Raw genomic sequence first — 21,601 nt, 5'->3', positions numbered from 1 at the left:
GAGAAAAATACTATTGACGCCTACTATGAAGAAGTCAAAGGTGACCGACAATTTCCCTAATTTTCTGGTACCCAATTTTGAAGGACGTCAAAGCAGAGGTAGGTGATTTCAAGCACGACGAGACTGAGGCGAAAGATTTGTGAGAAGATCAGCTGGAGTTTCCAACGGCCATGAAGAACAACTCATCTGGGGTAGATTCTCTTTCCTTGTCCCATGTTGCTGAATCAAATAACTGGTTTATTAGGGTCATCTTTTTCTGAAGGAAAAAAAAGAAGTTTTCAGAGAGATGAGTGATGTCTGTCCAAGTTTCAATCCCCGATGTCGAAAGTTGGGGACTGGGGCAGCGTAGGTTCTGATGCTACTCCGGATCTTCAGCTTATGGCGGTCGCAGAATTCCCAACTTTAAAGTTTATTGTGTTATTGTAAGTTTTAGTCCTAGTTATAGTTTTCTAATTTTGAATTTTTTTGAATTTTTTATAGGTTTGTCATTTTCGCCGTTGAAAAAGCAAGGTTCACATCCTGTAAGCGATCTAGTGCACTTTTGCAATGGAGGATAGACGAGCTCTTGTGCTCATACTGGACAATATTAAATGGTAAAAATGTTCTCCTCAGATTAGTTTGGGGTTTAGAAGACCAAATTTAAGATCTGAATTTCATAAAATAGAAAAAAAAACGAAGGCTTCAGGAGATTTCCAATGACTACACTCTGCGTTTCATCTGCGTACGATCTCAAGGTATTGTTTGGCCACCACGTTGGACCCACAGGGAATGATGGAACAAAGTCATGCGGGTAGTGCTGCGACGATTTTCGACCTCCTGTAAAGAAGTTGGACGACGGAAGGGTTCCCGACAATGTTTCGGAAGAAATTTTTCGGACGTAGAGAAAATTGACAACTGGGTCCCATGAGATGAGGAAGCTGCCGGTGGTGCGTCGATGCTGCGTGCGGCGCTGGAAGCCAAGAGGGTGAGGTGGGACCATGGGGTTCGCAAACACTTCAAAATGGTTGAAGTGCTATGGAAAACAGTTCATGTCATCGTTTAGCAATCGTCTCGTGTGAGGATTCAGAGCCTTCTTTCCGCTGCAGACTGTCCTGACAACCGCTAGCTGCACTTGCTCAAGGTCAACAGCATCTGTGAATGTTGTGTTGTAGTATTTGTGGTCTGTAACGTACCATTTCGTTTCCTCGCTATTGTTGTCGCTCATTGTGTAGCGAAGTGGTCGTTACAACTTGTGCAATCTAGTGTCTGACAAGGTGAACCCTGGGAGAGTGCTTACAGTTGTGGCCGGTTTGCATCACTGCAGCGAAACCCTCTACCAGGTCTGTCTATTGGGGACTTTCGTGTTCTTCCTTGTTTGCCATAACTCGTCTGTAATCTAGTAAACCCTTGCAGGACTCCCTGGTCATCTTCAGTGAACGTGTTGCACACGGCGTCCTTCTAGAAACGACGCTTGGTCCGTGCTCGAACGTAGAGCAACTGCCGTGATATGCAATCTGGAAACCTCACTTGAAGGTGGAAAGGTAACTCGTGTAGCCGCTTTGGAAATCGGAGATACGAGAATTGTCCCAGCTGAGGAGATTTTGTTAGCAGTAGAGAACCAATGATTCAAAGATCTCCCACAATCCGTCTCCATGAGGTCTAGGTAGACGCCACACTCGAAGTGGAAGTTTTTTCAGTCTTGCCGTGTACTTGAACTACTCCTACCTTCGAACTTCTTATGTAAAATCTCCCTGATAGAGATCCCACGCACAGGTCCTTGTCCAGAACGGAACTATCCAAGCTCGTATTCCGTACCCTCAAAGTTGTTGCAATGCTAAAACTGCCAATTCTATAGCCAAAGATGTCAGTCGACCCTCCAAACTACTAGTCACAATATCTGTCCATTTACCAAACAATCCTCCAGAAGGCATGATCAGTATCCAACACAGTAAGTTCTCTTGCGATTGGTCGTTTCATTGATCACAGAGGCTCAAATTGTTCTCCTCCAGCGGTTTCACCGATTGGAAATGATGGCAAACCGCACGACTGTCGATGATTACAACTGCACGCCCCGACAGTCGACGATGGGCTTGAACAAGAACTCGCATGGCATTGGGAAACCTGCCTATTGTGGGGGATCTTCTGCTCCAACGGGAAGACACTGGCACCCTGCCCCGCAACCACCGCATATTCGAGTGATCCACATTTTTGCTCCCAAAGTGATCCAAACAGACGTGGCCAACTTCAAGTCCACGGTGCAGAAGCTGACAGGGAAGTCGCGCAAGAAATCTGGTCGACGATCCCAATCCAAGCAACCAAATGACTCTGTTGTTGCAAATCCGAGTACAGCGGTGGCTGGTAACTCTATACATCAAGATGCAGGGAGCTTCATGGACCAGCTGAATGCCCATGAGATGCGGCGTTTTTATGGTTCCGGCGCCGACCCTCTTGTGCGAAGCAACAACGAGGACTCTACAACGTATAGCTTGGACAGCTGCAACACCTTCAGTATCGACAGCGGAAACACGGTTAGTAACATCGACGCAGGCGACTTTCCGAGCCCAACTGACGGCAGCGTTAGTAACTGCACCTTTCAACCGCGCGAGACACCGTATGCTTTGAGCGAGATCCTCGCACCTTTCTTCGGTGCCGACATGATCAGCCACCCAAGCTTCAACGATCCATCTCCCATGCTCTCGCACCACGGCCTTGACTCAGCGTGGGTTCCCGAAACCAGCACTTCCCATGTGCCGCCAATGATGGACACCACCATGTCTTCCATGTTGGGAATCGATATGGACATTGGTTCCGATCCTCTGCCTGAGCACCCCTTTGCCTCGCTTACAAGCTCATTGTCGGGAGGGTTGTATGATATGATGCCGGGTCAGCATTGCAGATTGAGCGTGCACAGACCATTACAAGGCTCCATTTTCGAGTCCATTTGATTAAATCCTGGTATGAACCACTGTCCCCTATGTCGCTCCAGTTCAAGTTTTACTTCTTCGTTCTATCTTGAGGACCTCTGAGGCTGCCAGGATGTAGCAATTGGAGTCTCCGCGAATCTGTGCACAAGCATGTCTGTTGAAGATAAAGAAATATTTTGCTTACTTCTGACTGTGATGTGTGCAGATTGACAGGAGAATTTTGGCGCATGATAAACTGAAGAGGTCATCGACGACGCGTCACTCACGTGTGGCAGCTGCAGATGAGGATCGGCACCCATGCAGCGATCTGTCAAGAATATAAGCAGGACTTGTTCAGGTGTGATCGACGCTGGTTGAATGGACTGGTTGCTGTGTGTAGACTTCATGTAACTCAATACACTCGTACAATGTACAGCATTGAGAACTAGACTTGTTCAATTCCTTTTAGATACCCCTTGCACAGCTACTCTAGTTTGCCTTGGCATCTTTTCAGATCCAACCTCAAATCCCATGACGTTGAAGTTCCAACTTGTATTTTAAGCTTGTTGAACTGCGTCAGAACTAGGCAGGCTAACACATAGTTCGCAGTTGATTGGTTAGGTTGCAAGTGAATAGTCATTCAGATTGTAAATAGTATTCGGTTCACTTCGGGATGGAGTCCTTACGGTCCTGTGGGTAGCGGTTTTCATCGCTTGAGTTATTGCCCCAGGCCTCAGATTACTATAAGCCTGGAGGATGAATAAGGCACTGATTAATTCCAAAAAAACAGGTGCTAAATTAAGTTAGCAATTTTTTTTTGCATTTTTTGGGTTCCTCAAACAGCGAATGAAAGCTTCAAGTGTTCTTGAGATTGCATGTGAAATTATCTAATTGTTTGCAAGATTTGAAATGAAGCAATCTGAAAGAAGAAATGGAAATCGAATTGTCAAAAGTTTTACGCCGGCAATATTCATCTGTATTAAGCTTTTACTTCATTTTTCGACTTAATTCTTGATTGCCTCCAAGTGGGTTTCGCAGTGAAGCTCTTCCACCGTTGGAATATCCCTCATCTGCAATGTTCATTGTCATGAAGTGCAGCAACCCCATGCACAATTTTTTTACATGAACAGTATGATCCAAAACCTCAATGCTGCTGCTTCTCCAAGAGAGTAACAATATTGTTGCATCTAGTTTGTAGCTTCTACCACCACCAAAAACACAACCACAAACCATCCAAACCTTGGACACCCAGGCTCCAGGGCAGAGCTCTACTTTTCTGCTTGATCACTTACAAATGCATTTGTAACATCTGGCTCATGTGCTGTTGTTGTTGTTGTTGTCACTCCTCTTAGTCCATTTCTTTAGAGCACCTGGAGGTGGTTTTGTCACTGGTCCATAGTGTTTGTAATGGATGGGAGGAGGTGCAGCAGTGGGATCAGCTGCAACAGCCCCATTGCTTGCCTTCCATAGCACTATGGACCAGTGACAAAACCACCTCCCTAGTGATGTAGAACTCCCTAGTGATGTAGAACTGGGTTCAAAGGAGGGGGAAGAACACAACAAATATGAGGGAGAGGGGATGGCTGATTGCTGCCATATATATATATATATATATGAATATGATATGATGGGGAGTTGTACTCTGAGGGGGGGGGGGGGGTGTGAATGAGAAAGCTCTTCCCTCCCTCTTCTATCTATTTCTAATCTGGACCAGGCTCATGCTGAGTGATGAAGGGGAGCCCTCTTTTTCTTCTTCAGATTCCAGTCTCCCATGTGCTGCTGCAAACCCCTATTGGATGACCCTGTGGCCCCTCCCCATGCATTCCCTACTCGTAACTGTATCAAGGGTTTGCTCTTGAAAGGCACATGTCTGAATTTGGATGTGCTTTTTGACAAATTGTTTTGCTGATCCAACTTTGAAAAGAAAAGCACATGATTGTATTTTTAAAAAAAGGACACTGAAAGGAAGAGAAGGGAGAAATGATAGATTGAGTTCCTTTTTTTTATATTTGGTGGAGGTGCGACTTTTTACAACATTGGGTCATCAGGTGTGGTGATTAAAGTGCACAAAAGGAACTTTCATGCTTGTTTACCTGTTTCTTAACATATTTCCCTACTGTAGAGTGAGCAGGGTTTCAACTAATGGAAACTGGGGCAGCTTTTTTCTCACTCTACTAGATACCAGCAGAGGTAAATATGAAGGGGAGGGGAGGAGGGTTTAGCACCACAAATGTGTGTGTGTGTGTGTGTGAGCTTGTGCGTTTTGAGGGCTTTGTTGTGAGACCCAATGCCTGCAGTAGAAAAATCAATCAGATGTCTCCCAACATAAATAATAGCTCAACTATTTGTATTAAAAAAAGTTATTTTACCACAAAAAAACAGCAGCTCAAAGCAAAGCCCTCTCACTCTCTCACTCTGTTTGTTTGTTTGATTTGTTTGATTATTTGTTCATATATATATATATATATATATATATAAACACACACACATTTTGAATAGTAGGCAGCAGAGGTCACCGGCTCCAAAAAGGTCACTTCTGACTTCAATTCCAATCAAACATCCTCATTACTACCATGAAAGAAAACGAAATAAGACAAAAAAAAAAAAAAAAAAAAAAGAAAGAAAGGAAAAAGGCACACATCCTTCAAATGCACATGCCATGTCATACTCCCCCACGTCTCTAGATGAATGATCAAGCCAATCAAACCCAAAGAGGATGAACAGTGAAGATGGATGAATGTATGGGTGCATGGATGGATGAATCAAAGGACCCTCTTTGCCGTGTGGTGTGAAAGGCTGGGAGGGGAGCTCAAGCCGCAAAGCAAGCAAGCTGAAATGACGTGGTCATTACAGTCTTTCTCCGCCTTCCGATTCATGCCCTTGCTTGATTGCCCACCTTCATTCTCCCCTCCCTCCATCCCCGTCCCCGCCCTGCCTCCATTTTGTAGTAGTAGTATAGATGTTAGTTAAAGGAATCCATGACCACCGCCCAAAAAGGGGATTTGGATACATGGTCCTCCCCATTGGTGGGTCTACACTGGTGGGGCTCCTTGCTCCTCCTCCTAACCCTACTTGAGCTTGTCCCCCCCCCCCCCCATTAAATAATCCAATTCAGAGGTGCCTCACATCATCATTCTATTCAGCCTGCTCATGTGGCACTTAGGTTTATGCCTTTCCTTGCTCTTGCTTGCTTGCTAGCTGTTTCTCTTGGTCGTCAGTAGTGTGAACAGCAGCAAACGAGGAGGAGGAGGAGGGGGTTGTCTATACTTATTCATATATGCAAATGGGGCAGGAATGAGATCGTGTAGGAGTCCTACTACTATTACAATAGGGGGGTGGCACAGGTAGAGAATAAATATAAATAATTAATGCCTTCAATGATTTTATGATTTGTGCTTAGATCTCCATGTGTGCATTCACTAGAAAAATAAATAAATCAAATCAAATGTCGTTTTCTGGAGCGGGAGGAATAGAAATTATGTCTGTTCTTCTGTTTTTTGGAATAGGGCTGATTCTGATTTGCAATGTAGAGGAAAGGGAAGTATTATGATGTACAAGAGAAGGGAATCAAGAGGGGTTGGGATTTTCACCCACAAATTCTACAACATTTTTTTTTAATTTTTTAATTTTTAAGAAATCGTTTAAGTGTATTTTCTGCCTTCAAGTTTTGGTGGCATCAATTGCCTACAAATTGAGTTGTACATTATTGGTCCATCCTCCAATACATTTTCCTCCTCTATTTTACAGTACTTGTAGAAGAGTATTAAAGCACCACAATTGTCAACTTTACATGTGACTCTACATTCACTAAAATAAATTGAAATTATTTTTTGAATACTTCATTTGTGTACATATAGTATTGATTCTTATTTCTGAGAGACTTTGGCTAATGAAAAACAAGACAAATCAAAAAAAGAAATACAAATACAAATGATTCATAATTCTTGAAAAACTGTTTCAAGCTTTGCATTCAAATTAACATTGTATTTAAGTAATATCATAATTATATTGTAATTTTTACACGAATGTAATATGTGAAAAAAAATGTGTAAGCTCTTTTATTGAATTTACTAACCAATATCCATAATCATAATCATAAATCATATGATATGAAAAAATTTCTGTGTAAACCAATAAGCTTTAAGAAACAATATACATATGTTTTTTAATCCAATATGTATATACATTTTCATAACCATTATTGTACTACTCCCCTACCCAGACGTACCAAACATCAGATTAATTTCATTCCACACAAAAAACCTCCCTCGTCCCCTCCCTCCTCTTCTTCACAAACACAACCCTAATCCAGTAAAATATGGATGAACATGGATGAAAGTTCACCACAACCATGGGTGAACAGAGTGTTGGATGAATGAATAGTGAGTTGTAGGAGAGTGGGCTGTGGAGACGCAGCTTCGTGCACAGGGGATAGAGAGAGCAGTGGTGGCTATGGCGTGCGACCACGGGGAGGAGGAGGAATGAATGAATGAATGAATGAATGGATGGGAGAGGAAGAAGAAGAACGGGGGAAAGAAAGAAAGAAGGAAGAAGAATCTGTGATGATGCCGCTCAATCCAACTAACTAGCTAGCTCGCTAGCAATCTAGCAATCGTAAATCCGCGATTCTCGGCCACACTCTTCTCCCCCCTTCCTTCCTTTCTCATCACCGCATCACCGCCCCGCTTCTTCATCATCTGTGTCTTCGTCGTCGTTGTGTTCGTGATGCTGCAGCAGCGCGTGCCGTGTGTCCGGCACGGTGCTCGATTCGTTGGTGAGCGGAGACCGTAGCCCGGGATTGCATCGGAACAGTTGGGTTGCCACCACCCAGGAGACAGATTCAAAGGGGGATGGGTTTTTCCGGCACCCACCTCACCCCACCCCACTCACTCCACCCCATTCCCCCTCGTTTCCTGGCCGAGGGATGATGTTGGAGTCCCACCGCCATTCGATTTGCATAGCCCCGGTTGACTCTTCTGCCATGATTGCAACTTCGTGGCCATGGCGCTCGGGCTGGGAGCCGCCAAACCGGCCAAGACTCACTCTCTGCCTCCCCAACCACTAGCGACACGCCCCTGTGAAAAGCCAACAGCGCACGCTTTGCTTTATTCCCAAGCTTTCCATCTGCGATTGCCACCCTTCTTTACCCACTCCACATCCCCCACCCAATTGTCACCGTGGTTTTAATGCGTGAAAACCCCCTAGAATTTGGTTTCGTCATCGATGGATTGATCTGTGAACTGGGTGGGGTTGGGTCTGGATGAACCCTCCGCACAGGTGGGCTTTCGCCTCGTGGAATCTGCGGCATTCTGTCAAGGTTGGACCCAATGGGGCAGAGATCGGCGAAGGTTTTGCATCCAGATTCATCCGGCGGGGGAGTTGTTGACCAGTGCGAGCTTGGTGGATCAAACCGAAAGACGACCCCCCCGAGCTGTCTGGCTCATCGGGCATACGGAAATTCGTTCGAAGCCCTTCCCTTTGAGCGATGGATCCACCAGGGCTCGCAATCAGGAGCGGACCACCTCGAGAACACGAGATTGGCATGATTTTGCTGAGGGAGAGAGAGAGTTACACGGTCCAAGCCTGCAATGCAACCGTGCCTCCTCGTGCAAGCATCCGGTGGTGCCATGCAATGCAACAATAATCACTGCAATCCTCCTGCCTGGCCGGGCCTGGCCTATCGATCCTTCGTTCCTGGGGTCGTCGTCGTTACCAGGAGAGTTCCGGAGCTCGACGATGCGCCGATCATCTGCTCACCGCCTTGAATGGAACGCATCAAACCTTCTCTCGCTCCACTACACAAAGCCCACTTCGATTTCATATACATATATGAACATTAATTAATATGTGTGTGCGGATAATATTTATATTTATATAAATATATTTATTTATCTATGTGTCTACATGCATGTATCTGTAGCAATATGTGAAAAATGTGAAAAAATCTCTTATACAAAACAGTTCAACAGGGATAAACCAAGAAGACAAAAATCATCTTTGATTAGCTACATATTTTATTGTTTTCATCAAAGTGAAGTAATAATTCAACTTTTGATTAATCAAAGATCAAAATTTACATGTTGTTCTTGTAGATTGTCAAGAGTAGCACTGTGAGATCACTAGGCCTCAAGCTCAAAAGTACCACATGAAATGGCATGGAACATAGTGGAACAACATGCAACATGGAGTTCCATGTCATATGAAGCTTCAAATAAAATTTATAACATGTAATTTACAATGTTTTTTCATGGCCAACGGTACAGGTTTCTACTAATATATATATATATATATATATGTATGTGTGTGTGTATGTGCAAGTTTAAACTCTTCTATTTCACTTGCCACAAGCAAGATGCATTTTGAAACAATTTTTGTTCCAAAAGAATGAATATTTTTGGTGCTCATGGAGTTTTCAACTTAGGGCATCTCAATTTGGGTGCATTACAAAGTTTTAAGATTTGTAAGGCATAGATTTCATAGACATTGTCCAAGGTTTTACATATTTTGGTTTTAGGAGCATTTACAAAAATGTTTCTTTTGCAATGGTGTGTCCATCAAAAAAAGAAAGAGATATATTTACCATAACAAAATATGTTGAAATAGTATATATGTTTAGATTATAGATTTCTAAGTATATGCTTCAAAGCTTTAGATGGTATTATTCTTGGTTAGATTTTGTTTTAGAAAACACAATCATGTGCTAGTTAAAATATAAAGATATTTTTAAGGTTTTGAAATTATGTTATTTTTGCAAAAATATTCTAAATTTAATATAAACCACTTCACAATTTTAATTTATTTTAAATGTTGTAATGTTACAACTTATTTAAAATCTTAATCTTTTTGTGTGGTAACTTTTAAGAATTTATTTTAGTTTCAAGTTACACAAGATTTTTTTTATGATTTGTTTTTAGTAACTTGCATGTCTCTAACATTAAAGACAAGAAGTGTTTTTTTTTTAAAAAAAATTTAAAAAAAAGAATAAAAGTTGATAATCATACAATGTTTTATTTATTGTTAATTTACATCCAACACATAGTTCAAATATTATTCTTGAATCAAACCTAATTTAGTTATGAATGCTTCATAGAATGTAATTATCGCTCAACTTGTTGAAAGAAATATATATAATAATTTTTTTGTTTATAAAGATCAATGATTTAGATTACATCATTCTTTCTAAATATATTTTTTAGAATTAAATAAATATAAAAAATTCATATTTTCATACATATGTCCATAAATCTAGAGATGTATATAAGATATTACTAATGTCACAAAAAAATTTCTATAGCCAAAACAATCATTTTTTCATGATTCAATAAAAATATTTAAAATATTAATAGCTTTTTTTGATTGGAATAGAAAAGAATTAAAGAAATATGTTAACTATGAGGTGGATTGTGGTGGCATTAATAATACCCTACATGTATATATTTACACTTATATGCACCCTTATATACAACATCCATAGTTTTTATTTATTTTACTAACATTTGGTATAAATTTATTTCAATTAAAATGAGTTAGTTTTTTTTTTTTTTTTTTTTTTTTGAGTAATTTTTATCAAAGCATTAGCATTTACTTACCATTGAGCATTTTACCCAAAAAGTTCCAATTAAAATAATGTCTAACATGTGAACTTAAACAAAGTTCAACATACTCAACTGTGGCACTATCTCTTTTCAAAGGAGTTGATTTAAATCAAATTGTTTGCTCAATTTATACAGAATGTGAATCCATCCTAATAAATGTTTATATATATATATATATATATATATATATACATATACACAGAAAGAGAGAGATATGATGCACACAACATAGTTTTGTGAAGTGGATGGATTCCAAGTCAATGAATGCTAAAAGTGACATTTCAATTTGTATGAAGGTGTTTTAGTAATTTTTTAGAATCTTGAAAAAAAATCGTATTATTTCACTGTACAGTTTATCATCAGTTTGCTGTAAAAAGAATACTTTTTTTCCTAATACCAAAATGGCGTAGGACTGATATTTTATTCTACCTGCTTCCCACAGCAACAAACGAAACACTGGACATCAACAATCGTTTCTCTTTGAACAACTCGCACATCGAAAATAAGAGTCGTTTCAAAATAAAGTCTACTAGTCAATTTGAACCTTAATCACAAACTCATACAAGCACTGCAAGGAAGCATGCAAAGTTTGAATGTAACAACGCTACAGTTACTATGGCTAAGAGACTGAAGATAAACTAGTAAACATTTAGAACAAAGTATCAAAACCACGGTCCAAATGTTCTCCACCGGAGGCTGTATGATGAGTTGAAATTTATGATTGTGTGCAGCTCTCATAACAATGGGTGTGTGCAAGCGTCGGTCATGGAGATCATTGTTTGTGACAGGTACACGATGTGAACTCCTGCAGTTGTCGTTGAAGACTTTTTGATAGAAGGGCATGCAAAGGGGAAACTTAGTCTGAGTATATACTTGCTCAGGTTCTGCTGCTGGTTCAGTGTCCTTGCTGTTGCAGCATCACGTCTGGGTCCGGCTATGCAACTAAGTCTCTCTATACTCTCTGTAACCCAGCGATATCTAATGGGTCCTGACTAACCTAAACATTCTCACGCTGTGTATCTGATAGCCTCCTTTATAGTTTATAAATCACTTCAGTATGCCAGAGTAGCATGTTCTGGGGGATCTTAGAACATCCAGTTGGTCACGGACCTGTGAATATTGACCTTGGTATTGTTTACCTGCTTCGTAGAATCACGGATTTGAGGATATTCCAAAACTCTAGCATGTCGTTGAGAAGAGAGATGGACACTTGAGAAAAGAAATCCAGACTGGGTTGCATTCCGGCTGGTCGGAAAGTTTTTGTCAGTGAGCAACATTGTTTCTGTGTGGACGGAGTTATGTGCGTGCTTCTTTACAGTATAATCTGAGGCATTTAGTATGTTTTTGTTGACTGCGTTCATTGAATTCAGTTGGTTAACCATTGGCTTGCGATAATCACAATAAGTCATGCTCGGAGCATTCGAGAATTACAAGCTGTTGTCACCCTTGCTACGTCTTGTTTACCGATGTGTCAATCAAGAGTTGTGCATCTATTATACCCAGCTGCAATTTTAACACCAGAGGATTGCATTCGGTCAGAATAACAGTTCTGAGTGACAACATTACAGCATTTATAAATCATGTCGTCCAGCAAGGTGCACTTACTATTTGCTCTTTCTGGTCAATTAATTGCATCGTCCTACCAGTCACAACATGACGGCAAAACTCAAGAGTACAAAAGAAGACCTGTCTGATTTCCGCTCTCTGGTTTCAAGCATAACTCTAAGTGATAGCGTCGAAATGGAAATCTTGCAGTACATCGTTCCACTGAAAAAGTAGACATGGGCTCTGGCCAAAGTTCTTAGAGCATGTCTGGCCAACTTCTAGAGCATGCCTGGCCAAAGTTCAGAATAACTAAATTTTTCGTGCTACCAGGTTTCCTGTAAATTCCCCTTCCTACCCAAATTAATGTTGAAGTCAGATGAGGATTCTACAAAGAGCTTGAAGCTTGATGCTATTGGTTAGTTTAGTTGACATACCAAAGGAAACCTTTCTGAAGTTGGATTATGTTTTAAGGTTGAGACCAGCCTCTTCAACCTGGCGTCCATGTCAATTTTATTCCAAGTTGAAGTGTATCACATTGTCAGTATTTGTTTATTGGGGTAGTGTAGAAAAATAGATGATAAACAAAGATGGGACAAGAGTTTAAATTTTTTTTTGACTATGATCATTTTTAATCTTGTATAGAAAGGTGAAATCTTAATGAAAAATTGTAGAACAAAACTGTTGAGTGATATTTTTACCTTCCTCTTTCAATAAAATTTCAAAATTTTTTTAATTGAAACTTGAGTAGAATATAACTTTGAACCTCTAGTTTTGATTTAGGTCTTTTAAATGTGTTGTTATTTAAAGGGTGATTGGGGTTGCTTTTTATATCAAATTAGTTTAAATTTTATATACTTAGTTTTTAGATTAATTTCTATGTTATTTTATATAAATTTCTTCTTTTTAATAAAAATTTATAAAAATTTAAATCATTAAATTTATACATAAACATGATATCTATTAAGCTTTAATTTTAATTTTAATTTTTTTTACCTTAAGAATTTTGTAGCAAAAAGATTTTAAGGACATAGATAGTTTTATTTTTTTAAATTAGAATGATATTATCATAAGATTAATGGGTCTTAAATAGTGATGGTTTAGAAAGAAGTTCCACACCATTACTATTTTTCAAAACCAAGTTTTTAGACATATTATCAATTTTTATACTCAACAACTTTACTAATTATTAAATTTTTATTTTTGATTTCATATTTTAAAAAACATCTAGAATTTAGTTATGTCCATTCTTTATAAACAGTAGATAAAATTAAAGTTTTTCTTTTTTAATATATAAACTACAATTTTTTTTAATTTTTTTTTTAAAAAAAATACATTGTTAATGTTAATTAATTTTTTTATTTTTATGTAGATATAATAGATAAATAACATAAGTTAATTTTTTATATTAAATTAAAGGGATAATTAAAAAAAATTGCATATTTTGTATTTACAAACTTAGATCTATTAGTATCTACAAATAACACAAGTATTATATAAATCTAGTTTATCTAATTGAGTAGAGAGAATCAACATATATATATATATATATATATATGCATATGCAGAAAGAGAAAAAATTATGTTCAGCTACATATAATGTTCTGTAAATCATTCTAAAACATCTTTATTTGTTTTATGAATTTTTTTTTTAACTTTTCAAGTTTATTTCAATTAATGATATTATTAATCAAATAAATTTTTATTGTAATATCATTCATTGAATTACTTTAAAAAAATAGTAGTGGAAGAAGGAAGAATTAATTAATTGGCCAGACATGCTTTTACATATTTTCAGATATAGAAATATAAAAACTGATGGTTAGAAACTTTCAGGGGCGTACATGCCGATAGTTGAAATGGTCGTCACATTAGCTACGGAGGTGGATGCGTTCTGACAGCTGAGCTGTTGAAACCATAACTGTGCTCCCGGGGGGGCTCGAACCCACGACCTTTGGCTCATAAGACCAATGCTCTAACCAACTGAGCTACGGGGGCTGGTTGTTGGGAAGATGAAATATACAATATCTAAAGAGTTTCAAGAAAGCTACTTAATCAACTTGGAAAGTTCATAATCTATTCTTAGTCGTTATCGACTGTTTACCCGGATTTTGGAAGTCGCTTGTTCGTCTCCGTAACTACAGCATCTGCTTCGCTATCCTGGGCCCCTCTGCTCATCCAACTTCATGGTGTCCCCTCTCCTGTTTACATCCCAATTTGTCTTTGCTTTTACGTGGTTGGACTCTCCCCTGGGTCGTAGTTTTTGATGAAAGGTTTTGGTGTTCTGTGGAACATATGATTGGTAGTGGAGTGTCTGGCATGGAGGCTAATCGGTGTTCGGTATTTTGAAGAAAATATTTGTTCTGTACGATTGTTTCTGCTGTCAGCAAGATTCTTCGGCCGTGGGATGTGCGATGAGGGCTTAGTTATGGATATAGATGTAAGGAAATGGAGGGAGGAGACCCCTCAAATTTTAATTAGGTACTAACCCTGAAAACCTCAAAAATCCAATGTGATGCCCAAAGTGGCTGCTTTTTTGTTTCTTTCAGGTTAAGGTCGAAAAGACAAGCGAGATGCAAAATGATAAGTGGGCGCTGAGGAATGTTGCATTGTGGACTGCATGTTGAAGGAAGCGTTGCTTCGAAAACCTCTCTATTTGGTCATTAATGGCACAACATTTTCCTTGCTGAAGGATGCTGAAGAATGCAAAATGCTGGAGAAATCTGCTTAAAACCAGTGCAAGATTGATTTGGTAGGTTTGCTTCATAGAGCTTTTCAATGTATTCCAAAAAAACCTGCCACAAGTCAATTTGTTGTCGTTTCCAAGAACATGCATATATTTTCAAACATAATTGACGAAATTGTAATTTAGACTTTTGGTTGGGTAAAAAACCATGCTAGTGGACAAAGCAGCCAGAAATATTTATGCATATAGATTTAACAAAACAATGAAATCAGTTGAAAATGTATCCCTCATTCATGATGTTGAATTCGGACCTCTAAACTAAGCTGAAGAAAATGGAACAGGTAATTTTGAAGACAGATGCTATTCATCTTAAGGTTTGTTCGTTCCTGTAACAAGACCAGTTTCGACCCGTCGGACCTCGAAGATGAGCATACGCCACATTTTCAGTACAAACATCTCAGCCTCATCGTCAAGAATAGCCTCTAGAAGCTCCAACATAGTAGCTGCTGAAACGTGTTTCCGGGTGCTACTCACTATGAAATCCACCAATGTAGTCTCTTCCTCACCCAGAAACTCTGTGATTTTCTTTGAAATCCAAGGTCGCATCTTTTCATGAAGGCCATGCTGTCACACGAAAACCACACGAAACTGTATAAGAACACTTCGAAACGCACTAAAAAGAGTTGCTAAACTAAAAACCAACATTGTCCCAATCATGATACCACTATCCCTTTCAGGGCCTGAAACGATTTCAGACCATGATTTGGATTGTACTTCATGAGCCAAATCCCAGCATCAGCCTACTACAATTGCGTAAAACCAAATTTGAAGGCATGCATCACACAATCAATTTCAAATGAAGCTTTGACATGAATGAAGGTGGCACTTCTTCACAATCAGCTAGCTCGTCCCTCAGTCCTATGCCATATAGGTTTCAAAGCACGTTAGTTGAGAAACATACCGTGTCATAAACATTCCAATTCACAGGGAAATTAAATAGATCTTCTTTGGTCGTGGGAATGGCATCAATTAGCTGCTTGGCATTCACAACATTTTTCGTTTCAGATGTCTTGGACTCCGTCCTGGAGGAACGGTCACGATCACGTTCACGCTCCCAATCTCTGTCCTTCTCACGATCACGATCCCTTTCCCTCTCTCTGTCTCTGTCTCTGTCTCGGTCACGATCTCGGTCTTTCTCCTTCCGAGACCTATCTCGATCGTTAGCCTTATCTCTGGACCTTCTAGACCTATCTTTGTCGTTCTCAACCTTCGCTGATGACAAGGATAAACTCTTGGCAAACTCTGCAGCAGCTGCTAGATTGTGAGCTAGCCCACCACTTGAAGATGGAGGAGGTGGGGCACATGAGACAGATGAGACAACATGCATTTCTTCTGCAGAATAGTCGATAGGGACTAGTGTACGCAATTTGTTAGCATCGGGAGTAGGATCCTCGTCTTCTTGAGTAAACACAGAGGGTACTGCACTGCGCCTTCCCGACCCAATAAGACCAAATCCGAGCTTGCGAGGAGCAGGGCTACTACTGAGCTTCAGATCGTTGACAGCTGCAGCTGAATTATCTTCTATTCCAATTGGGTGAACACCGTTGCCAGCATCCTCTTCTACTTTGCACAGCGACAAATGTTGAAGAAATTAGACAAAGTTTTCAGGTCTCATCACTATACTTACAAAAATAATCATACTTGAAATACGCCCTCACCACTTGGAAAAAAAAAAGATGTACCAACTACACAAGACCTTACATTATGAGTTGTAAACTTAACACCACCTTCACAAACAATTGCAGAATTACGAGATAAAAATACTTACTGGGACCTGCCACTTCTTCTGAATCACTATCGAACATTGATACAACATGCGCAGATGGGTCAGGCAAAATCACGGGCTCCTCGACATGATTAGTTGATGGGATAGGTTTTTCGTCGACGTCCGCGACATTTTCATCATTGGATATAACTGCAGGTTCAGGACTCGGTTTATGACGTTTGTAAAGCTCAGCAGAAGCACGCTCTTCTTGCTCCCGAATGCGATCAGCCAAATCCTCTTCATACTCTCTTTGACGGCGATTCCGTTTCTCATCGTAGGCAGCACTTCGATACCGATGCTTATGACGATCATCTTCATCATCACTCTCTTCCTCCTGTTCCTTGATCAATCTGCGTCTCTCTTTTTCCCTTTCCTTTTCCCATTCCTTGTCATGCAACCGTTGCCTCTCTTTCTCCCACTCTCTGCTCTCCCATTCTTTTTCACGCTCTTCGTACAACCGTTCAATTTCCCGTGCCCTATTTTCTCGATCCCGCTCCCGGCGTAAACGCTTTCTTTCACGTTCCCGTTCATAACGTTCCACTTCACGTTCTTTGTCCAGTTCCAAATCCCGTTCTCTTTCACGTTCCGAGACCCGCTCACTTCGCCTACCACGATCGGCAGAGCTCGCCTCTACATCTGCGCTGGTTTGCTTTTGTTCGCTTATAGTATCATCGTCGTTCCTTGCACTGACATTTTCTGCAAGATCGCAGTACAGTGAACACAGAGGTCAAAACTAGCGTTGTGTAATACAACTGGTCAGTTTACTACGAAGATGACACGAAAATTGAAGATATACAAAAATCCGTCCATATCTGCATCAAGAAAGTGACAGCAGAACTGAATAGACTCAGATTAATTTTATTTGAGAAAACACGAACAAAACAACAAAAAGATGAAAAAATAGCCAGCTAAGTCCCTTAATGACAAACCATGTCAAGCGATAAAACCAACCGACAATCAATGCACATTCAAGGCTTTACACTAGAGCCATGTAGAAACTGCAAGTAACATTAGACCGTGAAATTTGAGAAATTGTACCACTCTTTACTCCGTCTGCAGATGAGTCACCATCTTTAACAAGAGATGGACCATCAGCAACAGAACTGCTCTTCACATTAGTTTCTGAAGTAGAAGGCAAGGGAGGCGGTGGAGGCAGAGGTCTCGTTTTTGCCCTGCAACAATCAACGAACCATCAGCGATAGTGCACATTGCATGGAGGAATGCAAAGAATGAGACGAGATTCCTAGAATCGTTTACTTGCGAAAATCAGAGCAAATTAGGGATACAACTCGCAGGTCCCAAAATCCTAACTTAAAACCAGCAATTACTATTTCCATAAATACCTGAACAACGAATAGCAGGGAGATCATTAAATAATGATAATAATATCTTATTGCGTAAAAAAATTAAGTTTTAAAGTTAAACAAATAAATTGACATAAAAATACCTTTCAGCCAGCATAGCGTTGAGTTTCTGAACAGCTTGATCATCGACTTCCTTGTCAGCCTGAGTCACAAGACCGAATTTTTTAGAATCCTCTTTAGAAGTACATTCGTCCTTATCGGAATACACGCCATTCATTGCTTTCTTGGGCGCAGGCACAACTTCCACTCCAGGTGCAGCTTCCTCTTCTCGATTGGCTGCCTCCTCTTCTAGTGCAATCCTCTCCTGCTCTTTCTTTTTTGAGACATAATGCTCAAGGTACTCCCTTGTTGCTTGATTAACATTCAGCTGCAAAAATCAAATTCTCAATACCATTAACATTAATACAAAGTAGTGTTGAAGAAATTACAAGTTAGCTTAACCACCAGACCCGCTTAGTCGCTCACGATATTGGATAACCTCGGGGTAACAATACACTAATCAACAAACAAATCCCAAACGAGATTATTATTTTCTGCACGACTTGAAAGGAGAACAACAGAAGAACTAATTTAGACAAGCTTTCCTAAATCTTAAGGCATGAGGATAAATAAAGGAATTCTATAAAACACAATCCAACTTCTTAGCAACACACCCTTCTCACAGTGCTAGAGCATCATAACCAGCCTCCCTCAAAAAGGTGGGAGTCAGTATATCTGATAAACCAGAAATATAAGATTCGGGATTATTCATGGAAAGGACCAGATGTTTTGAGCAGCATGATGACCCCTCAGACAGGCGCTTACCACTAGTTCCTGCCCCTCCAGAGAATATTTATTAAGAAGACGGAGAGCTCGCAGCACACCCTCAGCAGACTCAAACTCACAAAATCCAAAGCCTTTAGGAGAGCCAGTCGTAGGATCCTGAGCACGTTTCCAGCTTTTGATGCCTCCGCAGAGCTACAAAACAGTGCAGAGAAAGATTAACAAAAAAACGCACAACAAGTCTCGTTCAGCTAATCAACAGTACTCAGAAAGAATGTCAAGTCTTTATACTTGAAATGAAAAAGATAACATTCCATCCATGCGCAATGTTCTCTGCGTATCTGTAATTGCATTCATTATACAGCTGGAGTGTCCATGTACAAAGAACAATCGCCCTTCTTCATCAATCTTCAACGTTACCGTCACCTTCGCATCTTCCTCAAATATGGTACTTCTAACTCAAAAACAAACCCCATACATGTCAAAAGTGGCGTAGAAAAAGCAACCACCTGAAGAATTGCTCGAAGAAATTCATCTTCAACAGTGGAAGAAATTTTCCCAACGTACACGGTCGTGTGAGGCTTTTCGGGTGGAGCTGCGACCTGAGCCAGACCTTTCACAGCAAGGTCGTTAAGCAGCATACCAGGCGGTGGCTTCAGCACTGGCGGCATAGGCCGGATCCCAGTTCCAGGAGGTCTTGCAAGCATTGGTACTGGAAGTGGTCCCATCGGAAGACGCGGTGTAAACACCGGGGGTCGAACCATTTGTCCATAGGAAGATGCAGAGTAGCGGGGCGCGCCTGCAGAACCAGAAACAGGAACTGGGGAGAATCGTGTCAGAAAGAATCTTTCTAGACTTGAAAGCTGAGACGCTAATTTCAGTTTTAGCCTCAACAACTCGCATTTGGAAGAATGGCACAAGTATGATGTACTCACCTGATCCAGGCTTCATTCCAGCAATGTACATTACCCCAGAGAGCATCTCATGGCCACATTCTTACCTTCAAAATAAACTGAGCCAGAAGACATCCAATCCTCTTGAAAGAAAACACACATTATTCCTGGTGAAGGGTGCTGATGAACCTAGGGGCCTATTAAGGAGACAAGAATTGACAAGTAACACGTCTGTCCTCGTGTAACTTCCCAACCGAGTGAGAATGCGATCGACTTCTAGTTCTTAGTAATTGGATTGTGCGGTAAACTTAAGTAGAAGGTGAAGGAAATAAGATGTGCAAAGGATGATGGGATGGCAGATATAATTGCTGTTGCGATTGTTTGATAGGGAATTAAGCATACCACATAAGACGATGAAGGCTCACACCCGTGGGCGCTCTTTCCATGTTCACCATGACAACTCGAATGCACTGCTGGAGGAGAAAACAGTCTGTCACCCTCTTGCACACATGCCTGTCTTTCTCTCCCGCCACGTACACACTCCTGGTGCTCTCTGTGCGTCCATGTTTTCTACCCTTGTATCATGCAAACAATCTTTATGAACAACTAATACAAAACGCGTGTACCCACCTCCAGGAGGCATAACAGGCGCTGCCGACTGCCCCGGAGCTGGCCCTTGTGATGGTACAAATCCGGCTGGCGGGGGAGCGTACGGTCTTGGCTGCTGCTGAATTGGCATTCCATACCCAGGCCGCATCACTGGCTGCGTCGATGCAATTGAACCTCCTCCTGGCTCTGGCTGACCTCCCGCACTTCCGAACGAAGGATTGCTCATCTTGTAACTGATCGCCTCCCTCTTGGCCTCAAAAGATTTCGTCACGAACGATTGAGCAGTTTCAATATATTTCACGAGCGATATACTCTTCTCACATCCTTAAACAAAAAAATCTTAAAGTAAGAGATCAAAAGATAAACGGTAATGTCGACTCCCACGACAACTCAAACATATGCTCAATATCGACTCCCGCGACAGCCCTACACCAGTGAACAGCTCCCACTAACAAGACCGCCACCGCAAACTAAACTGCACTCACATTCTCCTTAACTTTGAAAACCCTAATTTAACTCACAAGCTTCCCCCCCAAGTCGGAACCCAACTCTCCAATACGCCACCATACGAAACCCCTCAAAATGTGGTCGTCCATCCTTCAGGTTTCAGAAATCATCCCCATACGTCGAGACTCAAAACCAGTCATCAGACGAATAAGAAACGCATTACCGACGTTGTTTCACTCCTTTACACCGACGCAAACTATCTGTCCTCATCAATTGTGTCACTCTGTCCCGAAAACTCAAGGATGTGAGACGGGCACTCACTCCATGAGTAACGGCAACATCGATGGAGTGAGAGGAGCCTGTTGTAACTTCCTTGCAGGCGGACGAGGGCGATGAATGCACAAGGAGGCGATGGCGCAGGCTGTGGTCGCGCAAGCTTTCCATAGAGGGAGGAACGCAAAGCAGGAGGAGGACTAGGGTTTGGACGAGGAATGGTCTGAATTTTTGGCGCGAGATTCCCTTTCTCATCCCGCGCTGCACTATCCTCTTTGCTTTGGCGCCACTTCTTGCCACTTGGCATTTCATTTCCCGTCAATTACACGCTAATTTCAAGTCATTCTGAATGGAGGTCTATTCAGTGTTCCTGATAAAAAAGTGAAAGTAATGCACTCTAAAGTATCATCAATTCTATTATGCTTAAATTTCAATAAAATATAAGTCCATGTGTTTTAGTTCTTGCCATGATTATCCCTTTCTCCACGATAATGCCCGATATATTATTGGGCTTTTAACCAAAACTTGCAACACAAAAAATTATTAAATTATAGGATTTTATAATGAAATTTATTAAATTATCATTTTTATCTTTGAATTAAATAACACAGTATTTTTATGAAATTTGTTGTTACTATTGTAAAGAAAATGAGTAAATGGAGACAAATGAGAAGTTGAAATATAAATATATATATATATATATATTAGTGATTTAATTATGTT

The 21,601-nt window shown here is 40.6% G+C and overlaps 2 protein-coding genes and 1 non-coding gene across 12 annotated transcripts; 1 reads left to right on the top strand and 2 right to left on the bottom strand.

Annotated features, from left to right (window-relative positions):
• The first annotated feature begins 1,035 nt into the window (after positions 1–1,035).
• LOC112293336 (uncharacterized) lies at positions 1,036–3,704 on the top strand. Its single transcript, XM_024542627.3, has 2 exons — positions 1,036–2,934; positions 3,109–3,704. The coding sequence occupies exon 1, from the start codon at positions 2,007–2,009 to the stop codon at positions 2,922–2,924; it is 918 nt and encodes a 305-aa protein (XP_024398395.1). The 5' UTR covers positions 1,036–2,006; the 3' UTR covers positions 2,925–2,934; positions 3,109–3,704.
• A 10,239-nt stretch (positions 3,705–13,943) lies between these two features.
• TRNAI-UAU (transfer RNA isoleucine (anticodon UAU)) lies at positions 13,944–14,017 on the bottom strand. Its single transcript has one exon. It is a non-coding gene; the product is annotated as a tRNA-Ile (tRNA).
• An 876-nt stretch (positions 14,018–14,893) lies between these two features.
• Positions 14,894–21,200, bottom strand: LOC112293561 (RNA-binding motif protein 25). 10 transcript variants are annotated; one of them, XM_090256743.1, is made up of 10 exons: positions 20,927–21,008; positions 20,180–20,482; positions 19,952–20,019; positions 19,166–19,476; positions 18,699–18,851; positions 17,978–18,261; positions 17,569–17,702; positions 16,534–17,226; positions 15,667–16,325; positions 14,894–15,329 (listed from the first exon to the last, which is right to left on the bottom strand). In XM_090256743.1, the coding sequence occupies exons 4-10, from the start codon at positions 19,418–19,420 to the stop codon at positions 15,075–15,077; spliced, it is 2,433 nt and encodes an 810-aa protein (XP_090112869.1). In that variant the 5' UTR covers positions 19,421–19,476; positions 19,952–20,019; positions 20,180–20,482; positions 20,927–21,008; the 3' UTR covers positions 14,894–15,074. The 10 variants fall into 10 exon arrangements, with proteins under 10 accessions (XP_090112869.1, XP_024398891.2, XP_024398894.2 ...); XM_024543123.3 differs by lacking the exon at positions 19,952–20,019 and having other exon boundaries at positions 15,667–16,328; positions 20,927–21,200; XM_024543126.3 differs by lacking the exon at positions 19,952–20,019 and having other exon boundaries at positions 20,927–21,200.
• Between the last annotated feature and the right edge of the window lie 401 nt (positions 21,201–21,601).

This window comes from Physcomitrium patens, chromosome 16, assembly GCF_059467195.1.
Source record: "Physcomitrium patens ecotype Gransden chromosome 16, ASM5946719v1, whole genome shotgun sequence".
Taxonomy (NCBI): Eukaryota; Viridiplantae; Streptophyta; class Bryopsida; order Funariales; family Funariaceae; genus Physcomitrium; species Physcomitrium patens.
Note: the sequence above shows the minus strand (reverse complement) of the source record. Positions and strands in the feature narration are given on the sequence as shown.